Here is a 25,535-nt window from a genome sequence, read left to right as displayed (position 1 = left end):
CTTGAATCTATACTATCTGAGGATGCTTCCACTCAAATTTGAGCTTTTCTGGCCTAATAGTTTTTGAGAAAAAGATTTTTAAAGATTTTCTCAATATATTCCTATGTAAAACTTGATCCCCTAATTGTGGCCCACCCTACCCATGGGAACTATGATTTGAACAAACTTGAATTTACACTACCTGAGGATGCCTCAATTTTAATTTGAGCTTTCCTGGTCTAATAGTTTTTGAGAAGAAAATTTTTAAAGATTTTCTCTATATATTCCTATGTAAAACTTGATCTCCCAATTGTGGCCCCACCCTACCCCCGGGGATCATGTTTTGAACAAACTTGAATCTACACTACCTGAGGATGCTTCCATTTCAATTTGAGCTTTTCTGGCCTAATAGTTTTTGAGAAGATTTTTAAAGATTTTCTCTATATATTCTTATGTAAAACATGATCCCCCTATTGTGGCCCCACCCTACCCCCGGGGACCATAATATGAACAAACTTGAATCTGCACTATCTGAGGATGCTTCCACTCAAATTTGAGCTTTCCTGGCCTAATAGTTTTTGAGAAGACTTTTAAAGATTTTCTCTATCTATAAAAATTCATCCCTCATTGTGACCCCGCCCTACCCCCAGGGACCATGATTTGAACAAACTTGAATCTACACTTCCTAAGGATGGTTACATGCCAATTTGAGATTTCTTGGCCAAATATTTTTGAGAAGAAGATTTTTAAAAGCTTTCCTCTATATATTCCTATATAAAACTTGATCCCCCAATTGTGGCCCCACCTTACCCCCGGGGACCATGATTTGCACAAACTTGAATCTATACTATCTGAGGATGCTTCCACTCAAATTTGAGCTTTTCTGGCCTAATAGTTTTTGAGAAAAAGATTTTTAAAGATTTTCTCAATATATTCCTATGTTAAACTTGATCCCCTAATTGTGGCCCACCCTACCCATGGGAACTATGATTTGAACAAACTTGAATTTACACTACCTGAGGATGCCTCAATTTTAATTTAAGCTTTCCTGGCCTAATAGTTTTTGAGAAGAAAATTTTTAAAGATTTTCTCTATATATTCCTATGTAAAACTTGATCTCCCAATTGTGGCCCCACCCTACCCCCGGGGATCATGTTTTGAACAAACTTGAATCTACACTACCTGAGGATGCTTCCATTTCAATTTGAGCTTTTCTGGCCTAATAGTTTTTGAGAAGATTTTTAAAGATTTTCTCTACATATTCTTATGTAAAACATGATCCCCCTATTGTGGCCCCACCCTACCCCCGGGGACCATGATATGAACAAACTTGAATCTGCACTATCTGAGGATGCTTCCACTCAAATTTGAGCTTTCCTGGCCTAATAGTTTTTGAGAAGACTTTGGCTCAGGTGAGCTAAAAAAGGTTAAGTTTACAATACAATAAGTTGTTAAAGCTGGTTTCTGGAAGAGGAGACTTTGAAAATTTTCTTAATAAATATTGACAATTTTTTTTACTTTTTTAATCTTTAGTTTTTAAGATCTGTGTACAAACATAGAATTGTGAGCAAATCTCGGTATCTTGCTTATAATTCGAAGCTTAACACTCAAATATGGTTAGTAAATAGAAATTGTAAACAATTAAAACACAAGAAACATGCACTATAACAAATAAAGAACACAATTTTTTTTTTCGAAATGAATCATATATATACATGTACATGTATATACCTACATATTTCCGACAGCGATATCAAACTCTATTTAAACTGAATAACCTCGAGAAAATGCCGAGCATCTCAACAAAACCTATTGCATTAATCTACCATTACGCAAAATATAATGCCGAATTACCGATAGAATGAATTGTATTTCAGTACTTTTTTGATACATCAGATTTTGCTTAATTTGCACAGGTAAACAGTTAATTAACTGTTTGATTTACCGAAGTCTCTGTTTGATTTGATACGTAAAAATCACGAAATACAGACGATAGTTCCCAGGTTACAAAGCATAAATAATGAAAACGAAACGAAAATCAGGACAAGCTAACACCAACGTCATGTGTGAAAACTGTCAACGCATTAATTGAAATATTTAGCCTCAATTTACTTCACAAAATCGGCACCAATATATTTTGCATGTATTAAAAATTTCCCTTCATTCGCGAACTGTTGCACAACAAGCAAATTCATCATAGTCAGATCGACCCTTTTTCGTATAATGTCATGGCTGCTTTCAACAAAGAACCTCGTTTTAGATGTATGGAATACGAGTCTTGGTAAAATGGGTACGCAAACCCTGGCCGTGGCAAAATAAAAGCCAGGGCAGATCGGCAATCGTCAATTTCAAATACGCATTATTTTGCAGCAATATTTACAGCAAATACAAATATACTGGTCCATCAAATATCCTGAAATTTTAATGAGATTGGCAGATTAATAACTGCCAATCTTTTGTTTTGCCCAGGCCAAGTCTTGCCTACCCATTTTACCGGATGCCGAATCCGAAGCTATTAAACTGATTGAAACAAGCCTTTCCTTTATTATTATTTTCGTAATAACTCAGATTTGAAACAGAATTAGACCTTAATTTTTGCAATTTATATCTTCCTTCCCATAAGGATGATTTATGCTAAACTACGTTGAAATGGAATCAGTAGTTCTTGAGAAGAAGATTTTTTAAAATGCACCCCCCTTTTTCTACAGTTTCAAGGTTTTGTCCGCTTTGAATACAGATCGGACTTTTATTTCTGCAATTTATATTCACCCTCCCATAAGGATGCTTTGTGCCAAATTTGGTTGAAATTGGATAAGCGGTTTTAGAGAAGAAGTTCAAAATGTAAAAAGTTTACAGACGGACGGACAGACGGACGGACGGACGGACGACGGACAAAAAGTGATCAGAATAGCTCTCTTGAGCTTTCAGCTCAGGTGAGCTAAAAATTGATATAATAGCATTCTGAACCAATTGTTTCGATGCTTCTATTGAGACTGTTATGATAAATCTATATCAAAATAATGGTGAACAAGACTAATAAATCAATTCAAAAACAAAATAAACAACAAACAAATAATAGAAGGGAAACACTCCCAAAAAACTTCTTAAATGAATATTTAATAGAATGAGATAAACTTAAGTAATATCATCAAATTTTTGCCGTGTCTTTGTTAATTATTCAATAATAATGAGATTGTATCAGTGTGATTACCTCTGTTATATTGGGTGACGCTGGCCTTGGTATTGGAATGTTTTCAGCTGAAAATATCCATTAAAAGAAATTAAACGTTAACCAGAAATTTTACAAGACATTGGTTGAAAACAAATTATGAATCAAACAATTCACCTTTGTGCTGACAATTTCTTCCATCATACCCTACAGGACAAATGCAAATGTAAGACTGGTCTTTAGAAAGACAATGTCCTCCATTGCAAGAGACGTGTTGGCAGTGGGAAGCTGAAACATTTGAAACCAATATCACAGTAATGTAAACAGGATTATTTTCGCCCCTGTTAATTTTGATTTCTTTACCTGCGAACGGTTTTGCCCGTCTTGAATTAGCCCAAAACAGAGTTTGATTTAAAGAGAGATAATTTGAGGCATTGGAATTAGCCTTTGGACAACCAGGGTGAAAGGGGCGAAAAAAAGGGGGGGGGCGAATATTTCCCTAGATACAGTGTATATGAATGATGCGAAAAAAATGGAATTTTTTTAATGTAATATGAAGTGTACATACTTGTAGAATTCTTGACAGAATTTACCGTGATGCATCTCTTATCGGAAGAAATTCTGAAAGGGAAAAAAATAAACGCAATAATATTTAAAAAAATATAACATAATTTTAAACCACTAGATTTTATTCTAAATACCTTAATTATATACAAACCTTGTGGTACTAAAACAAATTTTCTTCGATTCACCAGGCAGAACCCGAGTTGAAACGTCTGTCACACATAAATTAGGGTCAAAGTTAGTGTTTATGGTTCGTATGATCACTGTATTAGGAGTATGTGGCAACTCCTTTGGCAGAACACTGCAAGAGTTAAATTATATATATATATATATATATATATATATATATATATATATATATATATATATATATATGTGTGTGTGTGTGTGTGTGAGTTCTACAGGCATATTTGGTATCTGATTAATACAGAATGAATATTAAAGAAAGTCATACCAAGTTCCATTGACATCTTTCGAAGTGTGAATAAGCAGATGACAGTCGCTACCTTCCAAGCATATGACGGAGGAGGCATCAGTAATTGTCGGCTCATGTATTTTCTATAAAAACCATAAAACAATACTATCACTCAAGGGCAAAAAAAACAACAATAAAGATGATAGGATATATAAAAGATGTGTATCTTGACACTAGTCATTTTTGCTATTTTTTTATGTTTATGTTTATCAAGCTTTGTATACTTTTACTTATAGTGTAAATATAGTAAAAATATCAGTACCTCGGTTGGCGATTTCGTTGGTGTTGCTGACGTAAAGTTGACTTTGAAACATATTTCATCACTTTTACTCCTTCATAAATAGATAAAAAATCCTAATATTAAAAAAACACTTCTCAAATTTGCATGTATTATTCATGTATAATGCTAAAAAATAACTTCAAAAATAGTTTTTCTTCATAAACTATATAGAAATTTATTACGTACCCGTTATGAACAACATGTGTGCATATTTTACGTTGACCTTCCTTTGACGCCGAAAACATAATGTTTGTTTGAAAAGTGTTATTGAGCTCTCCAGGAAATGTGTCTGTTTTTATTGGATGGACTATATATGGACTATCAGTGTCAACTTTTGGTCTAAGAAGTGAGGAAATATAAAACATTTAGCGTCAAGCAATGGACATTTTCTAGGAATAATAAACAAAAACAAATTATAATTACTAATAACAAGATTAGGACTAAAGGAAGTAAAATTATTCATTAGCAAAAAATCAATCAGAATAATGATTATCAAAAGCTTACACTTGACCAGGCGGACCGGTGATAATAAAAGGAACACCACATGGGGCTCGAACTGGACACACAATGATATCCGGTATAGCTGTATCCGTAAATGAAGGCGCAGTGTTCTTTAACTTTAATTCATAAAAAAATCAGTTAGGCATTCTAGACACGCTATTGCATTTGTTATGAAGCTGAATTAAAAAAAAAGATTCATTATCATTGCTAGTTAATAAATTTTCATCCTTTGAACCTATAATGTAGTCAGAAAATAAAGACATTATTTAAAATAAAGTAGAAAGAAAGTCATTATCGATTAATATACCGTTCCTGTGCTCCCACTGATAGCTGGAGGAATAGTTTTACCTGAAATTGATAAAATTCAAAATTGAGTTGCATGGAATCATTGAATTAGACAGTCCAAGAAGAACACAATTATGAACGCGTCTTACTCTTCTTGCAGTCAGTTCCGCTGTATCCGATTGGACAGATGCACGTTGACAAACGACTTGTCTTGGCTTCACATCGCCCACCATTGTGACAATGTAGATTTTGACAAGGACCACCTGAATAAGACATGATGCGTTTTGTAGCACATGTTGGGAACGTGTAAAAACGGTTATCAATAAAATAATGAAATAAAATAGGGTTTTTTCAGATTGACAATGGTTTTGACATACCAAACGTTTTGTTGCTATTTGTTACCACCATTATTTCATAACATCTCTTCTCGCCGGTTTGACTATATCAAATATGAAAAAAATGTATATAATAGCAAAAAAACCCATACTGTATTGACCCATTAAATAGATGTTATAGAGATACGCTATTCATAAATACCATTATCGAATGAGTGATTGAACAGCTTAAATCTAATTCTTAATGCATAAATTATTTACATTTCCAAAGGCAAACTTAGTCTATTGCATATTATGATGTTACATATTTTTTCTTACAATTTTAAGATATTATTCTTTTTATTAAATTCATTTTTAATATTAAGGACACGATTATCATATATTCTCTAAAAATTGCAAACACCCCCCCCCCCCCCCCCCCCAAGATATACTTTACATATTTTGATGGTAATACAACAATGTTTTAACGATATTTAAGAATACTGTTCCTTTAAATTTTATCATTTTATAGAACAATGATTTGACAAAGAAGCAGAAAACACACTTACACTCCTTCACGTGGAGTGAGACACAGGGAGTGGTTCCCGGGAATGTCTGGTTTTACTGACATGTCCACGTGACATACAGAAGCGTTGTTTACTTTATCCGGCTTGAAAAAATGAATGGTTTGCAAAGAGCTTCCAGTGCTGTCTATTTTGGGACTGAAAAAAAGTTTTTAAAAAATAAAGGACAGATAAAAGAAAAAGGTATTTTTAGTATTTTTAACTTAAGAGCAATGATATTACCAAACAAATTGAAATATATATTAGATGACACATTCCTACCATTCATATGATCCTGGCGTTGGTTTTGTAACTATATGTAAATGACATCCTTTTGGGGAATTTTCACATTGCAAAACTGTTCCGTTCAAAAATGAAGGTGACACTATTTTTGGTGCTACCTATAAGCAATAAATATCAAATGTATTATCAATATTCCATAAATTTGTAATAGGTGACACAACTATTGATACAAGAATAAAATGATAACATTTGTAAAAATACTTTGTAATCCTTTTTTAAATATCCGAAACCTTAATAACTAGACTAACATCAATATTATAAATTAAATCAAAGTACTCAAAGTACAGATATCCGGACTCATTTGACGAGGATTAAAAACATTTTCATGATATGGCATTATAACAGACACTAAATACACACATTAAGACTTTATCAATGAGTTATCTGAGTTTATAAACATGCTAACATAAACTGTATATTGATTTCGTAAATTTAATGAATCGCGGGAAAGTGAAATATTTACCAACTCAAATAAGTGAAACTTTGAACATTTATGCTCCTAAAACAACTCCCACAACAATTTGACTATATACGTTTAGTTTGACAACGGGATGATCTAGGCTACAAGTGTAAACGATATATTTCGCCGCTCAGCAAATGTGCATTGCAAACCTCTAACTATTTAGAAAATTACAGAAGAGAAGAGTATCGTGAGTTTTAAATTACGTCATATGTAAACTTAAAATGACCAAATGAGATGCTATATATTCTACTTTTGTCTTTTAATTTGGAACTTCATTTTGTGCGAAGAACGATTTCAACGCGTTTGTTCAGCCAAAATCCGCTATCGTGCACCATACCAGTAGTATGGTCATTGCTTACGCAATGAGCCCGGCAAAAATGTGCTGGTGTTTTTTCCAACTTGAAGTTAATATAGTAACTTTTATATCGAGGGTTTTCCATCATCTAATTGTACTGGGGCTCAACGTTATTAAAATGATATTGATATACTTGTTGTACAAATGGCTTTTTGATAGATATATACAGTTTTTTTAAGGAAGGGCGAGTCAGTTCACATTGCGGCAGATTATTTTCACTTAAGTGCATCATCATTGTATTGTATTAAATGAATAAAAGTAATATATTAAACCATCTTTAAAAAATCACATATCATGCTAGCAAAAAAGTAATATACCTGTGCAATAACTGTGGTAGGTGGTACTTGGTCTTTCAAAGAAACAAAACAAAGCAATCAGACAAACAAAACAGACACATTAAGTCATTATCAAAGAGTAAGCATTTAAGAATGTCAAAGACATCTTAAATATGTAATAAATTACAAAATAAAAGGTGAAGTTTAATAAATTTAGACATACCTGGAATAATGTTTAGTTTCATACACACTTCGTCAACATTCCTACAATCGAAAAATAAAAACAAGTAAGTAATCATTGAAACAACGCATGATTACCAGACGATATTTGAATCAATAGCAAATCAGTCAACAAAAAGATGCATGCATACGTTTTGGTGTCTTTGGTTTGAATGCATGCTAATTTGGTTCCGCTTTCCGTAGGAGTAATGTGAAAATGTGCAATTAGTTGGTTAACTGGAGTTGTGACGTTCTCTAGGAAGATAGTCCCTGGTTCGATTCCTTTATCCAAGTGCCCGAATAATAATGAACTTCTGTGCCAAAATATTTGCAGATAGTTAAATTTGTGAAGAATACTTATCAACACAAATGTAATTCAGTATAAAATTCTCTACATAAAGTGATTGCTTTCCATACTTGTTCAAGGGATTTCCATTCACTGGTAGCATTATTGGACAATCTTCATTCAGATGACATGTAATCTCTTTAGGTAACATCGTGTTCACAAATTTGGGAGAAACCTGAGAATAATATGTGTAAAATCTTGTTTTAATTGTTGCGTAAAAAATCAATTTCAATACACAATCACTGTTTGAAAAATAGATACTTACGGTTGTCGTGTCATTCTTCTCCCGGGGTATTGGCGTTGGTGGTGCTACAATTAAGGTGTTTTGCAAAATGTGTATTCCAACAAAGCTAATATATCATAAAACATGGCTAATTAATATATTATGATAATATCAGAACTTACTTTTGGTCGCGCAGAGAATCCCTTTAAACCCAAGTTTGCAGAGGCAAACAAAACTGTTATCACCAGTAGATTTACAGTATCCATTCCCTTGACATGGTTTATTATTGCACTGTGATTCTAAATCATTAAAACAAAACACCAGGGTCTAAATGTATTTCAATTAAGTGTTTTATAGTTCACAATAAAATTAAAACTCTTACTAGAGGACACTGATACTTAGTGTTAAACATTATGTAAGATAACCATTACCTTCGAGTTTGGATCTCATAATGTTTTTAGTAAAGGTTGTACTTACTGCTCATATTTGTCACTGAATTAACAACGATGCATCTTCCATATGTAGATCTGATTTAATACATGGAACGCAATTTAATGACTTTAAATTGATTCAACTTAAATCATTCAGTAATTAAATGTTAAAATCAGATTTTTATTTTATATGCACATTAATCAATATAAAAGTGTAAATTAATAATTTCAGTCTTAATTTTTAATAACGGTTTTATTATATTTGAAGTTTGAAATACCCAGTGATATCCACACAAAGTTTTTTAGTTTCTCCATGTTTTGCTATTGTCGCAATGTCAGTTACACACAAATCTGAGTCAAAAGCCGTTACTTCTGTTGTTACGACTGCTGTATCAGGTATTTTCGGATTTAACTGGGGAGTCAAGCTAAAATAAATATCCACGCATTTTAAAACCATTTTAATTGTTTTAGTCTTTTTCTTCATTGGAATATAAAAAAAAATAGTTGATGTAACCATCTTTACTTATTTGGAAATCATATAATTTATACTGATTATGTTGTAAAACAATCAGTGTAAAAAATTATTGTAAATGAAATCTTCAGATGAGAAAAACAAACAACAATGTATATCGATTAAAAATGACTCGACTTTGTTTATAAAGTACCATGTGCCATTGTTGTCTTTTGTTGTATGCACAAGCACGTGACATGTAGTGTTCTCTAAACATTTGACAGAAGACGTATCTGGCAATGTTGGCTCCTGTATTTTCTGTACAATGAAGAATTATAAAAATATATTTTTTGTTTTTTTTGACCAAACACGTATAAAAAAAGCAGCGTAATTGCTCTGACTTACGAAATGATTCGAAGTGGACAAGGTTGTAACAGGTAATGTAAAGTTTACTTTGAAGCATATTTCATCACCCTTTTCTCTGCAAAAATAAAAAGCAGCATTCGATACTAGCGTTATTTATATATATTTATCACAATCAATAACTTCATAAAGACTGAGTATTCAGTTCACTCACCCTTTGTCATCGATGTGAGAACAAACTGTATGAAGACCTGAGGAACCTGTTATCTGTATATTGGTTTGATACGTATTGTTCGTTTTTCCCGGATAGTGGACAGTCTGTGGACAGTCTCTATAGGTTGACTGACCAGCGAGTTGTCAGAATCTACATTTGGACTAAAGTGAAATAAAATTGTTCATGTTAAATATGTCTATAAAGTATATATTATTAAATTTAATTTTGTTTCAATTAAAGGTATTATTTAACGTTGCATAATCACGTTTGTGAACATTTGTTTCCAAAAATAAAATTTTAAATAATTTTAACTTTATCAGACAAAATCTCACTTTATTCAAAGTCTCTCTTTATTCAGACTTCACTTTATTTATTCTAAAAAGTTTTATTGAGCACATACTTAGTACAACTAATTGGAATAAACATACATTTTCCCTGACTTTCCTATGATGATCAAAGGTATGTTGCATTTGGCGCCAGCAGGACACTGAATGACGTCAGGAAAAGCTGTGTCCGTGAATATAGGTTTTGTTGAAGGTTGCTACATAGGTTAAAAAAAATTTAAATACTTGGTTGTTTAATGTAAATTAAAATAAAAAGCAAGAACAAGTCATGTAGAAGCAGACTTTTAAAGGAAAAAAAATGCAACATAAAACTTACTGGTGTCGGTCCTGGGGCAGTAGGAAGAACATTGACATCTGAAAATAAGTCAGAATGAAACAGTTTATAGATTGCAATTTCTTTTTGTGTAAACGAATCACATTTGTGTGAAAATAATTTCGCCATTTTATACTAACTTGATTCACATTTTGCATCATTGAAACCTATTGGACAAATGCAAGTCGATGATTGAGAAGAAGGATCAGCTTCACATTTTCCCTCGTTTTGACAATGCATCTCCTGGCAAGGACCACCTTCCATGAAATGATATTCAAAAGTAAGCTAAATTCTGGTCTATTTATATATAAAGGCATAATTTACAAATGTACATGTTTACATCTAAAACGCTTACCAAATGTTTTATTGCTACTAGTGACCACTTGTATGAAATAACATCTCAAGTCTCCAGATTTGCTAAAATAAATAAGGAAGTTACGAAACTTGGGTAAAAAAATGCACACATAATTCACATGTACGTATAGAATTTATTTATTAATAACAAACCCTTGGTCTTCGACTTTGATACAAATTGTGTGGTTTCCAGGAATTTCCGGTTTTACTGATAAATCAACATGGCATGTGGAACCTTGAACATTTTGTGAATGGAATGCATGGATATTGGATATCGATGAAGATACAGTGTTAATAACCTCAGGACTGAAATTCAAGCAAAAATCATCACACAATAGTGAGATAAATCTAAAACATTTTTTCTGCATTTAAAATTGTAGGAGTATTGATTTAAAACAAATCAGGATTTCGTAAAACATAGAAAGAGAAATTTTGTCAAAAGAAGGTATAATTAAAATGTTTTAATATATATTTTTAAAGTTTGACACTTACCATTTATTTGAGCCATGAGCTGGTTTTGTGTAGAGAGAAATATGACAGCTATCTTTGCTAAATTCACACTGAAGTACAGTACCATTGGGAAATGACGGATGTGTAATTTCTGGGGAATTCTGTTTAAAAAAAAAACAAATAATCTAAAAAGATACCATTTTTTTTTAAGAATTAGAATATATTGATTCCGTGTATCAAAGGATCTATTATAAAGACTTACAGGGGATGGTGTCGATACTGCTGGCTGGGTTTCATTATGAACAACCACCTTGAGGCAAACTTCATCCACGTTTCTGTTTCAAATTGAATGTACAAAATAATTACCAGCCAAAAAATACACCGATTTCAGTTACTGCATATGGTAGTTTAAGTACACAGTAAAACTAAAATCGATTGTAACAAAACCGTATTTTCTAAGGAATAAAATAATCGTATGTAACTCACGTTTTTGAGTTCCGGGTTTGGAAACAAACGTTTCTATTTCCTAGAGACGATGGTGTAATGTGAAAGTGCGCTATCGTTTGATTTACAGGATTAGTTTGATGTTTCAATTCTGTTAAACCAGGGTTAATACCTTTGTCTACATGTCCAAACAGAATTGAACTTCTGCAGAAAAAAATATATAATTTTATTTATATTGCCAAGATTACGATTATTAAAACCGAGTTAAAATGAAAAATAAAAAAAATTAAAATCTAGAAAAAATCCATTGTCAAACAATATTGTGGGTCTTTTAAGAAATTGGGTTTTAAAGGGTGCAAAGAATATTATCATAACATAATTTATCTATAATTCGATCGGGTTTTAGCAATTCTTATCAATAATATTCTACGAATCTAGAAATGTAAGATTATTTACTATTCGGTATATCTAGAATTGATAAGTAAAAAAGTAAGAATATAGGTCAGTTAATGTTTATTCAGCATATTAAATATCATTGCATACTGATTGATGGGACTCCCATTCACTGGAAATGCTATTGAACAGTCTTCTTTCAATCGACACGTGATCTCTTTTGGCAGCATTGTATCGACGAATTTCGGAGATTCCTAGAAGAAATTAAAACAATCATTATTTAGTGGAATTTCAGGTTTAAAAAAGGATTGCAGTGAAACAAGAATGTACGAATTTTTTATTTACATTTGTTGAGTCGTTTGTCAGCCGAGGCATTGGAACAGGATTTGCTAGGATGAAAAATAATCACATGCTCAGTACTAAAATCTTTAAAATATTCGCAAAACGGAAAGATCTGCGAAATTTTATAATACAAAATCTTAACATAATTTTTTTTTTAATTTTGTTAATATCCTTATAAATAGCTAATGAAAATATATAGTCCGTGTTTTGAACAAAGCTCTTCCCCCAGACAATACCAGTGAGGGAAGGTCTAAGATGAACATATTTTGTCTTTTTTATTCAATCTTTATAACATCTTAGATGTACCTTTTATGCAAGGTTAGAAACTAATCCAATTGCAATATATATATCAAACATCATTTGCAATGTAATACACTAACCCGAGTTTTCACAGTGGTCTCCTTTGAATCCTAGTTTGCAGATGCAAATGAACCCATTTTTGTCCGATGATTTGCAATAACCATTTCCGTAACACGGGTTACTGTTACAGCTGGATTCTAAAAGTATATTCTAAAACTAGCATGATGTTGCAAATCATTCTATTTTAATTCATGTACATCTTAAACATTATGGAAATTCATTTTAAAATGAAGGTTTTTAAAACGTATTTTGTCAACTCACTTGTCATATTTCTCACTGAGTTCACTATGATGCATCTTTTATAAGAAGAACTAAAAAAAAAAAAAAAAATAACTAAAGTAGTTAATGCGTAAAATATATATATGCATTTTCAAAGTAAAATAATGGTAACAAAAAATGTATTTAGATTGACTAAGAATATTTTGGTTATTTTACCCTGTCACGTCCACACATAATTTCTTTGTTTCGCTTGGCTTGACAATTGTTGCAATGTCGGTAACGCATAAGTTTGGGTCAAACTGCGTTTCTTCTGTTGTTAAAACTGCCATACCAGGTGACAACGGAGAGAGCATGGGAACCAAACTTCAAATAACAAAACTTATTTCATACATTGCTGAATACAATTTTATGTTTAGGTATGGACATTTAGAAAGAGATTTTTTTAACCATTCATAAATATTTTCAAAAAATTTAAAGATATGTTTGTGCCTTTTTTAAATATTACCATTTGCCATTACTGCCTTTTGTTGTGTGTACAAGCACGTGACACGTAGTGTTCTCTAAACACTTTACAGACGACATATCTGGTATTGTCGGTTCCTCTATTTTCTGGAAAATTCATTTAAAAGGGTCAAAACTATTTTCAAAACTAGTTTTTAAGCAAATTCAATGACAATCTTAACAACTAGACTTACTAGTGGATTTGCAGACGACAGTGTTGAAACCGGTGATGTAAAGTTGACTTTAAAGCATATTTCATCGCCCTTTTCTCTGCATTTTTAAGCAAAATATTTCAAGCTTAAAATAAATTAACCACAAAAAGAATAAACACAATATAATATACATTTTCTTGTTCGAAATAAACCTACCCACTATCAACTATGTGAGTGCATACTGTATGAAGTCCCGTTGTACCCGTAACCTTAATGTTGGTTTGATACGTAGAGTTCTTTCCTGGATAATGGACAGTGACCATAGGCCGACTAATCAACAGACTGTCTGTACCAACGTGCGGGCTAGAGGAAACAAATTTGTACATATTAAGAACCAGAGAGTTTTGAGATTTAAAAGTTTCGATAAAATCCGAGTTATGGTTAGTACATCTTTCCTGGCTCTCCTCGGATAATGAGCGGTACACCACATGTAGAACCAGAAGGACATTGGATAATGTCAGGTATTGCTGTATCCGTAAATATGGGTTTTGTGATTGGTAGCTGGAAAAGAAAACACATTTATTCATTGATTAAACGACATTTTGTTCAAATAAATATGTAAATTTAAAGCAACGTGAGAATGATGTTAAAAAGTATGTTAATTTGCAACAATTAAAAAGATTAGTGTAGTGAACTACATGTACAGGACATATGACTAGTAAATAATTCTTACCACTGTTGATCCTGGGATGGGCGGAGAAAGACTGACATCTAAAAGAAATCATGACATTACCCAAAAAAACACACAATGGTAAGAATAGGCATGCAACATTTTTTATAGTAATAATAAATGGTCGCCCGGATAAACAAGGATTTTACACTTTTACACTTTCTCTTTAACGAACATTAAGTTGCTTTCTAATATTTTTTTTTACAAAAGAGTTACATTGATGACGAAGATATTTTCTTTTCTTTTCTTTTTTAATATCTTTGCACTCGATGACAGTGCACAATATTTGGAATTAGACAACAGTGCGCACCACTGACAAAAAGATTTTTCAAGTGTTTAATGTTTTTTCAAATACTTAAAAACTAGCAATTTGTTGCCATATGTTTGTACAATATCACTTACATGACGTCTTATCTAAAAATTTTGGGCTGTTGGATAAAAACAATGATATAACAGCATATACTTTTACATCTAAACCTGTGCAAGGTAAAAAGAAAATGGTATCCAGTTATTCTAGAGAGTTATTACTTATTCTTTAATAAAAAAATTTGCACGATAAAATTCCGCTGTTGGCTGTTTTGGCGTTATGCTAAATTGATCATGGATTTCCAAATACAAACTTGATAGACAATTTTCATCTGGATATCCTATAGGACAAATGCATGTTGCAGAATTGGAAACAGGATCTGCTTCACACTTTCCATTGTTGTAGCAATGTTTTTGCTGACATGGGCCTCCTTTCAAGAAATATGGAAAACATAAAAATTACGTTTATCTTCTGCAAAATAATGTGGTTTTGACAAAAATTATGACAAAGAACTTACCAAACGTTTCATTGCCAGGAGTAACAACTTGGATTTTATAACACCTTGTGTCCCCTTCATTGCTAAAAAGCGCCAGAATTGTATATATAATTGCAATTTAATACATGTAATTATAAACACATTGAAAACAATCGTTAAGTGATAAATCTCTTCACAAACCTTTGATCTTTGGCTTTTACACATAGAGTGTGATTTCCCGGTTTATTTGGTTTTATCGAAAGATCCACATGACATAATGGACCCTGTGGATTTTCTGAGGTAAACGCAAAAACACTGGAAAGGGAAGATGGTGCTGATTCTTGCACCTCGGGGCTGAAATAAATATAATAATCATCTAAAAGTAAGTAAAGAAAGTAAATGACCGTCTTCATGACAAAACATTTTCGCTCTGAATAATTATGTTAAGTAAAAAAAAAAATGAAAATATCAGTCGTGAATAAACCAATGGTATCTTTATAAAAATCAAACAATTCAATTCAAAATCTTTGAACAGACCATTTGCTGGAACCTTGCACTGGTTTTGTGTACAGAGGAATGTGACAGCTCCTTTCACCAAATACACATTGAAGAACAGTTCCATTAGGCAGTGAAGGTGCTGCAATTTCTGGGGAGATCTGTTAAAATGCATTACCGTTCACATTTGTTCAGTTCTAATATCATTCAATGTCAAACAAACTAAAAGTAAAGCTTTTGGTGACAATTTACAAATATTATTTGTTTTCTTATTATTAAGCATTATAAACGTACTTGGTTTGGCGTTGCTGTTGTTGTTAGAGATGCATTACGAATCACTACTTTGAGGCAGATTTCGTCAGTATTTCTATTATCAACAAAATATCCAACATGATAAAACTAATGAAATAATGATAAATATTTTATTGATGCCACTGGTTAAACTGGCAAATAAAATTCCAGAAATTCCTACTGTTTACACAAAGTGAAAATCAACAATGTTTAATATAAAAAGAAACTCACGTCGTAAAGTCACTCGTCTGAAAACAGACGTGTTTGTTCCCCGAGCTGATAGGCGTCATATGGAATTGTGCGATGGTCTGATTCAAAGGACTTGTTATATTTTCTAGCGTTATTGTTTCAGGAATGACGCCCTTATCCAAATGTCCAAATAAAACAGAACTCCTTGAAAGTTATGAAAAACAACAAGTACTTAAATACATCTATTTTCGACTCCCATAAAAAAATCATTTTACAATAAGAAATCAAACATCATCTTAAACTTTTAGCAAATTAAAAAACGAAAGAAAAATTTGCAACATCTTATAAAATATTAATGTTTCATAAATTGTTCACAAACTGGTTGAGATGATGTCCGGAAATTGGAAAGCTAATCGTACAGTCCTGGGATGTATAACATATCATTTCCTTTGGCAACATCGTATCAACAAATGTTGGACTTGGCTGAAAGCAACATTCTGTTATGTAGAATTATATACTTTTTCACAATTACATGTAATAAATTGATGAAGTCAGATATAAATATGTAAATATAATGCTTACTGATGTCGTTGTTGTATTTCGTCTTGGTATGGGTATTGGGTCAACTGAGTAAATCAAATATGTCAATTAAGTACACATACTGTTCATTAAAAGCAAAGCTATATATTTAATAAGTTAAGGTACTGGTCACACAACAAATAATTGAAGCTTATTAATTACAATTAGCATAATATAATTACAATTGATCACAGAACTCCAGGTTTTGACGTAACTGAGTCAATAGGATTTCTAATGTCTTCCATTAACATTTTTGTAGGAACAGTGAGGATAATTTTATACCTTTTGTTTCACAGGTTTTTCCCTCCCAGCCAGTGATACAGACACACGAGTACGTGACATAATCAGTAGTTTGGCAAATTCCACTCCCATGACATGGGTTGGGATTACATGGTGATGAACCTAATACAATACAAATACATGTTAAGACACTCGAGCGTAAATATACTAGCATTCATCTATTTTTTAAAAAAAAATTCAAAAAAATATTTTACAAACTTGTTAGGTTTTTGACTGGATTTACATCAATGCATCGTTTGTCAGTACTGTAAATAAAATTTTAAAGACACTTTAAAAAGAAATAATATTGTTCCATATCTGTAATTGACTGTTATGTGACTATATCGTAGTAGAGGTTTGTAAAGCTCATAAATATTTACTGGGGTATCATAAACATTGTCTTATCTTTTAATATCTTCACCTTATATTAAGAGCCATAAGTTCATTCATTTATATTTCTCGACAACGTGTAAATAATTTGCATTATAAAAAAGCAATTGATGAATTATCAAACACACGCAGATTCAAAATATTCCAAAATATGGGAAATAAGATAAAAAACAACCTGGACGTTTCTAGACAAATGGTTTTCTGTCCCACTGGTCTAGCCACAGTTGCAACATCTGTCACACACAGTGATTGGTTAAACGTTGTTTGTTCTGTGCTTAAAACTACAGTTCCGCTTGTCACTACTGATTGATGAGGAACTACGCTATAAGATTATCATAAAAAAATTAATAAGTTTTTTTAAGTGAAAATGTATTTGTTTTTTATTTAACATGTTAATTGCAAAACATTTCAACTCATTTTACTCACTCAAAACGGTTATGACTATCCTTTTGAACGTTTAAATGCCAATTCATTCACATTGAAAGAAAAATAACAAACTGCAATACTCGGGAAAATAGAAACTATGAATCTTTATTTTTTTCGTTTGACAGTTTACTTTTTAACGAGTTTTAAATATGACAGTTTTTGACTTTCTGTACTTACCAGCTACCATTTGCTGCCTTAAGTGTATGAAATAGCAGGTGACAAACTTGATTTTCTAAACACTTTACAGATGACTGATCCGGAATTGTAGGTTCTGTGATAATCTGAAATACAAAACAACAATTACATGTATAAATCTCTAACATATGAATTAAAAAGGTTGCACAGACAAAAATGAAAACTTGCTAAATTTTGCAACTACGTACGTAATTAATGTATCATAGCACTTAACATTACAATTAACATTCACTAATAACATCAATGTATGAAACAAATCAACATACCTTTAAATTATTGCCTGAAGTTTTATTTAAACTTGAAGCAGTGGTGTTGACTTGAAAGCAAATTTCATCTCCCTTTACTCTGTTTAGAGACACATTTTGTAAAATAATTACGTATTTTGACTGTTTAACTACTAAATGAGAATAGTAAGTTGTTAGATCTTTTCCCTATACACTGCTTTATTCAATAAAATATGTTCAAATGACTTATATATATATATATATATATATATATATATATATATATATAAAATTTGAAAAACGAAAGACAACACAGAGTTACTCTGTGTTGTCTTTCGTCTTTCGTTTTTCAAATTTTCTATATATAAAACCGGACACTGCGATATTTTTTGGATTTAACTATATATATATATATATATATATATATATATATATATATATATATATGTGTGTGTGTGTGTGTGTGTGTGTGTGTGTGTGTGTGTAATGTGATTATACTATACCCAATATGTGTGCAGACTTGATGCAGGCCCTCTTTGGTACTATGAACTTTTAATACGGTTTGGTAAGTAGTATTTGTAGATCCAGGAAAAGTAAATGTGTGTATAGGTTGCTCGATAAATGGACTGTTAGAGTTCACTTTTGGACTACAAAAACATTATGAGGAATACATGTAGTTATGTCACTTTAACAAACGCTGCAGTGACGAAATTATTATTTTATAATACGTGTTTGACATACATTTTAAAATACCGCCCAAATATAGTGTTACGAACTTACATGTATCGCTTAACAAGTGAAAAAATTATGATTCATAGAAACAATAGTATGTCACTATGGGTAATACTTACATATCTCCTGGTGGTCCAGAAATGATGAGGGGTATCCCGCATGTTGAGTTTATTGGGCATTGTATTACATTTGGAATCGCAGTATCTGTGAATTCTTTTTGAACAGGTGAGGGTGACTTAAAAGATTTCAGTACAAATATTTTACACACAAAATGTCACATAATTCTTTTATTTAATACATAAGCAAGTAAAGTATGAATATAGAGAGACTTGATATTTATAGAAGTTAGAAAAGATAATATTTATACTTTAAAAATTGCTTTTTAATTTTTACGTGTACTTCTTATAAACATTCATGTTTGAATAATTCCGTTAAAAAAATTCCTTATACGGGTATTTCAAATTAAAACGATATGAGTTGATGGATATCCTACTGAACAAATATATTACTTACAGTGGGACTCGTCGTAGATTGCGTTGGTTTTACTGGACCAACTGTAACAATTAAAACCATTTTACTTTTAAACGAGAACACTATTAATAAAAAGTAACATTCATGTAGAGACTTAAAGGCTTAAAATGTCTGACATGTTTCAATCTCATAACAAGAATCAGTTTAAAAATTATTATTATAATTATTTTTTTAAAACAAATTTTAGGTTTTCTTCACATGTATGTACTTTGTTATTAATAGTATATAATTAAAAGAACATTACATGTTCTGAAATAAAACTGTTCAAGTAGCAGTGTATCTGCTTTTTAGGAAGTCAAAAACTTTTTTAAATTAAATGATAAAGCTTTTCTTCATCATACATATAATATAAAAATTTCACCGACAGTTATAATTACGTAAAACCAGTTTGAGTCGACCGTTAGGCCTGATTCTCCCTCTAGTGTTCACAAACTTAACAATTTAGAAAATAAGCTTAACAGACATCATAACCATGCTAAAAGAAATTGCTATACAACCTTTAAGCCGCCTTTAAGTCACCTTTAAGCAAGTGCTTATAGGTCCTTAATGTCCAAACTTCTTTAAGCCACCTTTAAGCCACCTTTAAGCATCTTTAAGTGGCATTTACGCTCTCTTTACACTGCCTTTACACTGTCTTAAAATGGCCTTTAAGTCAATATTGATCAAGCTGAACAATAAAAACAAATATTAAATGCAAAAGCTCTTTTATAGAGATGGGAGGGTGTCATCTGAGTGATAATATAATTTCCAAGGAAGGGGGGGGGTGTTCCAGGCGGTTTTAATCGTCGTTCCATTAAACACAGATCGCTATCATCAGCACCGCTCCGATGGACACAGATTGCCGTTATAAAATTCTTTATAATTTTTTGGGGGTTTCAAAATTATTGTAGGGATGAGCGCAGTCTCTGTATCTTAATATGTGCATAAAACTAATTAAAGTATGTTTGTTTCCTATTATAAATTAATCGGTGAAAAAAAATCGATAATCGGTTTAAGGTTTGTATTTTTTTATTCAATTTTCATTATTTCTAACTCTAGATCTGCTAGATACATGTTAAAGATGAAAAGACTCTCAACTGCCTTTGTTATATCGGGCAGGATATTACTGCTTTGTTTGTCTAGACATAGTTTTGTTCGTTTGTGTATATCTAATTAGAGTCTATTGTTTGTCCACTTTAAGAAAACCCCCTGGAACTAACACAGAATATACAAGATATACACAACAGTTGTGTCGTGTGCCCAGGTGCATGTTTGTGTATATCTTATTAAAGTCTATTGTTTGTCCAACTTAAGAAAACCCCTGGAACTAACACAGAATATACAAGATATACACAACAGGTGTGTCGTGTGCCCAGGTGCACGTCAGGGTTTCTAAAGGCGTTGAATCTTAGTATGTACGAGTATACGATAAGTCTAGTGAATAAAAGATAATTTACATTTGTAATTCATTTTCAAAGTATTATTTCCTAGCTCTGGGTTTCAAAGATGTTACGTCTACAAATTAACGATACATGTATGTAAGAGTAAAATCTTGAGGCTAATTAATTAATGTACCGGTGATCATAAATAGGGGTTGATTATTTAAATATATGTATAAGGGTAAATATGTCAAATATACCCGGCCTGGCACATCATACAATTGTATGTACAAGTCATTTGCAATTGCCACATGCAGTAAATACGTCACCGGTAATTGGTAATTGTGTTTGTTATAGAATTGATAGTTTAAAAATCATGTACATACAATTACATGTAAATATTTAAACATATTGGAACGGCGCCGCGATCATAAAAACCGGGAAATTGCGGGAAATTGAACAGATACCCTAATAGTATCAATGCATTTAATAAAAGAAATGATTTCATTTTCTTTCTTACATTTTTATAGCTATAAATTAGACGAACGTATATCTACTCGATTTAAATTTATTAACTAAGAAAGCCTACTATAGTGAACCTAACGATTTCCATTTAGGTATAATATATTTTTGTTCACTGAAGATCAAGTTCCGTATTTCATTCTAAATACATGCATGCATGTAATTTATAAATTAGATATAATTGATTGTTACAAACTGAATGGTTTGTCAAAATCTTTTCAAGTAAACACATTCAATACAGTGATTCAATATCCACTGATATATAGGATATAAAAACGCTCATATAAATGTAAGTTGCCGTGGCGCAGGGGAGGGTGGTGATGCTAGTAAACTAAGGGTCCCGGGTTCAATTCTCGCCGTGGCCGATTTTTTTTTTTTTTTTTTTTTTCATTTTTCTTTCTAGAACAAAAACCGTTTTAATACCTTTTCTTTCATAAAGTTATTACATTTTGTTGGAAATTTAGCACAATATTGAATTAAATTTTTTTTAATGGCTTAAAGGTGGCTTAAAGGTAGCTCAAAGGTGGCTTAAAGGTGGCTTAAAGAAGTTTGGACATTAAGGACCTATAAGTTGTCCTTAAAGGTGGCTTAAAGGTGGCTTAAAGATAGTTTTTAAGCTGCCTTTAAGCCATCTTTACGCTTTCTTTAAGCCACCTTTAAGCAACACATATAGCTTAAAGGTGGCTTAAAGATCGTCTTTAAGCTACCTTTAAACACCTTTAAGCTATCTTTAAGGAGGACTTAAAGATGGTCATTCATCCTGTGTTTATTCATCATTTTGTCATAAAACTTACTTTTCTGACAGTTAGAATCGGATAAACCAACTGGGCACAAACAGATAGCTGTTTTTGCTGTTGGGTCCGCTTCACAATGTCCCTTGTTGTAACATGGGTGACTCTGACATGGACCGCCTTAAATTAGAATTCAATAAAGGAAACACCAAAATATTTGCACGAGTCGATATACAGCTTTAACCAACACACTATACTGATAATTGTTACAGTGTATTGATTCCTAAATTAAAAAGAAACTTTATTTCATTAATAAATATTCAGCAATGCGACTTTGTTGCCAGTAAGTTTAAAATAAAAAAACCTTAAATTTTTTTAACTCTCTATCTTACATTATGATTAAATTTTACACTTATCCCAAACCGAGTTCAAACCTACTTAATTTACAAAAAAAATATATCTTATTATTTGTTTTGTCGTTTTCACTAGAGCAAACAGTAAGAAAAAAGTACTAACAGATGAAATAAAGATATATGAGTACATGCTTTCTACCAATTAATTGAAAACAATATCTATGTTATTTTCAACTGACATCCTCTATTTATACCTGCTATTGAGTTAAATAAAAGTGAATATTCGACTTACCGTAGGTGATGTTTGTTTTGGTAACAACATTTACGGCATAGCACCGTTCATCGCCATCATGACTGAAAGAAATATTCATAAAATACCTTTTAATTTGCATTGATTTTGTTTTATTTAATTGAATTCTGTTTCGTATTTGTTTGAAGATCGATTTATATTTTTGATCGATTCAGAAGTGGATAATCTTGTATACGTATGTAATGCAAACGTTAAACGATTATAACAGTGTAGATTTGTACAGACCCGTTATCCTTTGCTTGAATACATAAAGTGTGATTCCCAGCAACTTCAGGTTTGAATGTTACGTCCACATGGCAAAGATTATTTGGTCCTATTGGATGATCCGACGTAAATGAATGAACCTTGGTTATTGTCGAAGAAACCATGTTCTTAATATCTGGACTAAAATTGTAAATTTTTGTTTATGAGTTTATGTATAAATTTTAACTAATGTTCTTCATTTCCTTTAAACGCGTTCAGTGTTTTAATGTTTTCCATTAAGTGTTTACATATTATATAAACTCTACATTTTATTGTATTTATCATATAAAAATTAGATCAAAACATATATGAAAATACAATCGTAAGTTTCATTTGATGAATTAACAGTTTTCTAGATAATGTAATATTTACCAGTAATTTGACGAAGGGGTCGGCTGAGTAACTAGGTGAAAGTGACAACTTTGGTGATCTGCTTCACATTGAATAACCGAGCCAGAGGGAAGGGATGGATCAACAATCTTCGGAGTCATCTATTATATGAAAACATATTTAGGTTTTATAATAAATTTATAAGATGTCGTTCGAAAAATTAAAATTCTTCATGTATTCACAGGTTTTGATACGATATATATGTATAATTATAATAGGGTTATTGATCGCAATTCAGGTATCTATGACTTTTAACATTACGTGTTTTGTACTCGTACTTTCTTTTGAAAAAGTTCCTAGCTCATTAGTTAGATAACCAATCATGGAAAATAATTTTGATACCTTTGAATATAAATACTTTTTTTATTTAACTCATGTTAACTAGATAAATAACCATGTTTTGTTGTAGCCACTATTGAAATAAAACCACTATTGAAATAAATTATTTCAATAGTGGTTGGGAATGCATTTCATTAGAAAAATCACTTTGCAACCATTATTGAAATAAAACCACTATTGAAATAAATTATTTCAATACTGGTTGGGAAAGTATTTCATCTGAAGAATCACTTTACAAACACTATTGAAATACAACCACTACTAAAATCAAATATTTAAATAGTATTCCGGGATGTATTCCATTTTGAAAATCAATTTACAGACACTGTTGAAGTACAACTACAATTAAAATTATTTTTGCAATCGTAGCTTAGAATGAATTTCTTCATTAATTTTTCTTTGAAATTACATTTTTTTCTTTACATTTCTCTTTCTACAAACATAGCATGTCCTATGATATTGTATATTATTTGCACAATTGTGAACATCTTGTTAATTGCCAGAACTTCTATTCAAACCCCCTGTATATTGAATAATTATTTATTGATAAATATTATCATAAATATCAGTATTAATATAAATTATTTCAATAGGGGTTTGGGGTTACTTCTCTACGACCACTATTGAAATTATTATTTCAATAGTGGTTAAGGATGCATTTCATTTCAACCACTATTGAAATGATTTATTTCAATAGTGGTTGGGGATACCTTTCATTTTAACCATTATCGAAACAAAGTATTTCAATAGTGGTTGATGATGCATTTCAGTTTTATGTCTATTATTATGTCTGTTTCCTTTCCTTTCCTTTCTGCTAGGGGAGTTTCTTAAGAAAAGAAGTATGTCTTATGAGATGATGAATTCCTTTTTGATTATGATGTTCTTTGATTTACCTCTGTATGGTCATGTTTCCCATAACACCTGTCATCTGGAACCGAAAGTGTTATACACAGTCGGAAAAATAGGCATTAAAATAACATCCTACCACTATTAAAATATTTTATTTCAATAATGGTTGTAATGAACCGCATCCTTAACCACAATTGAAATAAATTATTTCAATAGTGGTTGTAATGAAATGCATACCTAACCACTATTGAAATAATTTACTTCAATAGTGGTTATAATGAAACGCATACCCAACCACTCCTGAAATAATTCATTTCATTCAATATTGGTCTTAATGAAGAACATCCCCAACCATCATTGAAATTATTTATCTTAATAGTGATATTCATTATTACATAAATCTATAATGATATATAAGCTATAATTTATTTTTTAATATGCAGGGGTTTTGAATAGAAGTTCTGACAATTTACATCGTTGTCTTCTAGTACAAATAATTTACAATTTCCATAAAACATGATATATCTATAATAAGAAAAAGGACAAGAAAAAATATAAAAACAAGTCTATATGTTAATTTGCGAGGATTGGTTATTTCTGCACAACAGTGAAAATCCAAAAAAAAAAGTACATTTACATCATAGTCTTGATTACTATTACCATAAAATATGCAAGGCTTTAGTACCTTAATTGTGTATTTGCATTGTTTGTTAAATAAAAACATATGTATAAGCATGTTTATCTGCGAGAATTGGTTATTTACTTCTACACAGCAGTGAAAAGTGTACCATAATACAAAATATAAATTTAATAGTAGTTGAACCTTAATGGTGTCTGTAAAGTAGTTCTTATCATGAAATACATCCCCAACCTTTATTAAATCATTACTTCAAAAGTGGTTGTATTTCAATAGTGGTTGCAAAGTGATTTTTCTAATGAAATACGTCCCCAA

The 25,535-nt window shown here is 31.4% G+C and overlaps 1 protein-coding gene across 1 annotated transcript in view; it reads right to left on the bottom strand.

The window, feature by feature from the left end:
- Positions 1-9,822: 9,822 nt before the first annotated feature.
- The window catches only part of LOC105340624 (uncharacterized), a 31,888-nt gene continuing 16,175 nt past the window's right edge, over positions 9,823-25,535 (bottom strand). The window contains exons 31-69 of the mRNA XM_066088276.1: positions 23,378-23,496; positions 22,988-23,146; positions 22,745-22,806; positions 22,163-22,279; positions 19,471-19,511; positions 19,077-19,192; positions 18,729-18,872; positions 18,268-18,346; positions 17,984-18,087; positions 17,556-17,702; positions 17,210-17,256; positions 16,994-17,113; positions 16,715-16,758; positions 16,512-16,615; positions 16,175-16,336; positions 15,947-16,019; positions 15,695-15,813; positions 15,359-15,511; positions 15,200-15,261; positions 14,996-15,112; positions 14,379-14,416; positions 14,094-14,206; positions 13,862-14,008; positions 13,688-13,763; positions 13,498-13,601; positions 13,209-13,355; positions 13,035-13,084; positions 12,794-12,910; positions 12,417-12,460; positions 12,222-12,325; positions 11,721-11,882; positions 11,497-11,569; positions 11,277-11,395; positions 10,938-11,090; positions 10,786-10,847; positions 10,571-10,687; positions 10,434-10,471; positions 10,202-10,314; positions 9,823-9,934 (exon numbers count right to left, since the gene is read on the bottom strand). Coding sequence (XP_065944348.1) covers positions 9,823-9,934; positions 10,202-10,314; positions 10,434-10,471; positions 10,571-10,687; positions 10,786-10,847; positions 10,938-11,090; positions 11,277-11,395; positions 11,497-11,569; positions 11,721-11,882; positions 12,222-12,325; positions 12,417-12,460; positions 12,794-12,910; positions 13,035-13,084; positions 13,209-13,355; positions 13,498-13,601; positions 13,688-13,763; positions 13,862-14,008; positions 14,094-14,206; positions 14,379-14,416; positions 14,996-15,112; positions 15,200-15,261; positions 15,359-15,511; positions 15,695-15,813; positions 15,947-16,019; positions 16,175-16,336; positions 16,512-16,615; positions 16,715-16,758; positions 16,994-17,113; positions 17,210-17,256; positions 17,556-17,702; positions 17,984-18,087; positions 18,268-18,346; positions 18,729-18,872; positions 19,077-19,192; positions 19,471-19,511; positions 22,163-22,279; positions 22,745-22,806; positions 22,988-23,146; positions 23,378-23,496 — 3,978 coding nt within the window. The remainder of the gene's footprint in view (positions 9,935-10,201; positions 10,315-10,433; positions 10,472-10,570; positions 10,688-10,785; positions 10,848-10,937; positions 11,091-11,276; positions 11,396-11,496; positions 11,570-11,720; positions 11,883-12,221; positions 12,326-12,416; positions 12,461-12,793; positions 12,911-13,034; positions 13,085-13,208; positions 13,356-13,497; positions 13,602-13,687; positions 13,764-13,861; positions 14,009-14,093; positions 14,207-14,378; positions 14,417-14,995; positions 15,113-15,199; positions 15,262-15,358; positions 15,512-15,694; positions 15,814-15,946; positions 16,020-16,174; positions 16,337-16,511; positions 16,616-16,714; positions 16,759-16,993; positions 17,114-17,209; positions 17,257-17,555; positions 17,703-17,983; positions 18,088-18,267; positions 18,347-18,728; positions 18,873-19,076; positions 19,193-19,470; positions 19,512-22,162; positions 22,280-22,744; positions 22,807-22,987; positions 23,147-23,377; positions 23,497-25,535) is intronic.

The sequence above is a fragment of the Magallana gigas genome, chromosome 6 (genome assembly GCF_963853765.1).
Source record: "Magallana gigas chromosome 6, xbMagGiga1.1, whole genome shotgun sequence".
NCBI lineage: Eukaryota > Metazoa > Mollusca > Bivalvia > Ostreida > Ostreidae > Magallana > Magallana gigas.
The sequence above is the reverse complement of the archived record's forward strand: the minus strand, read 5'-3'. Positions and strand labels throughout refer to the sequence as shown.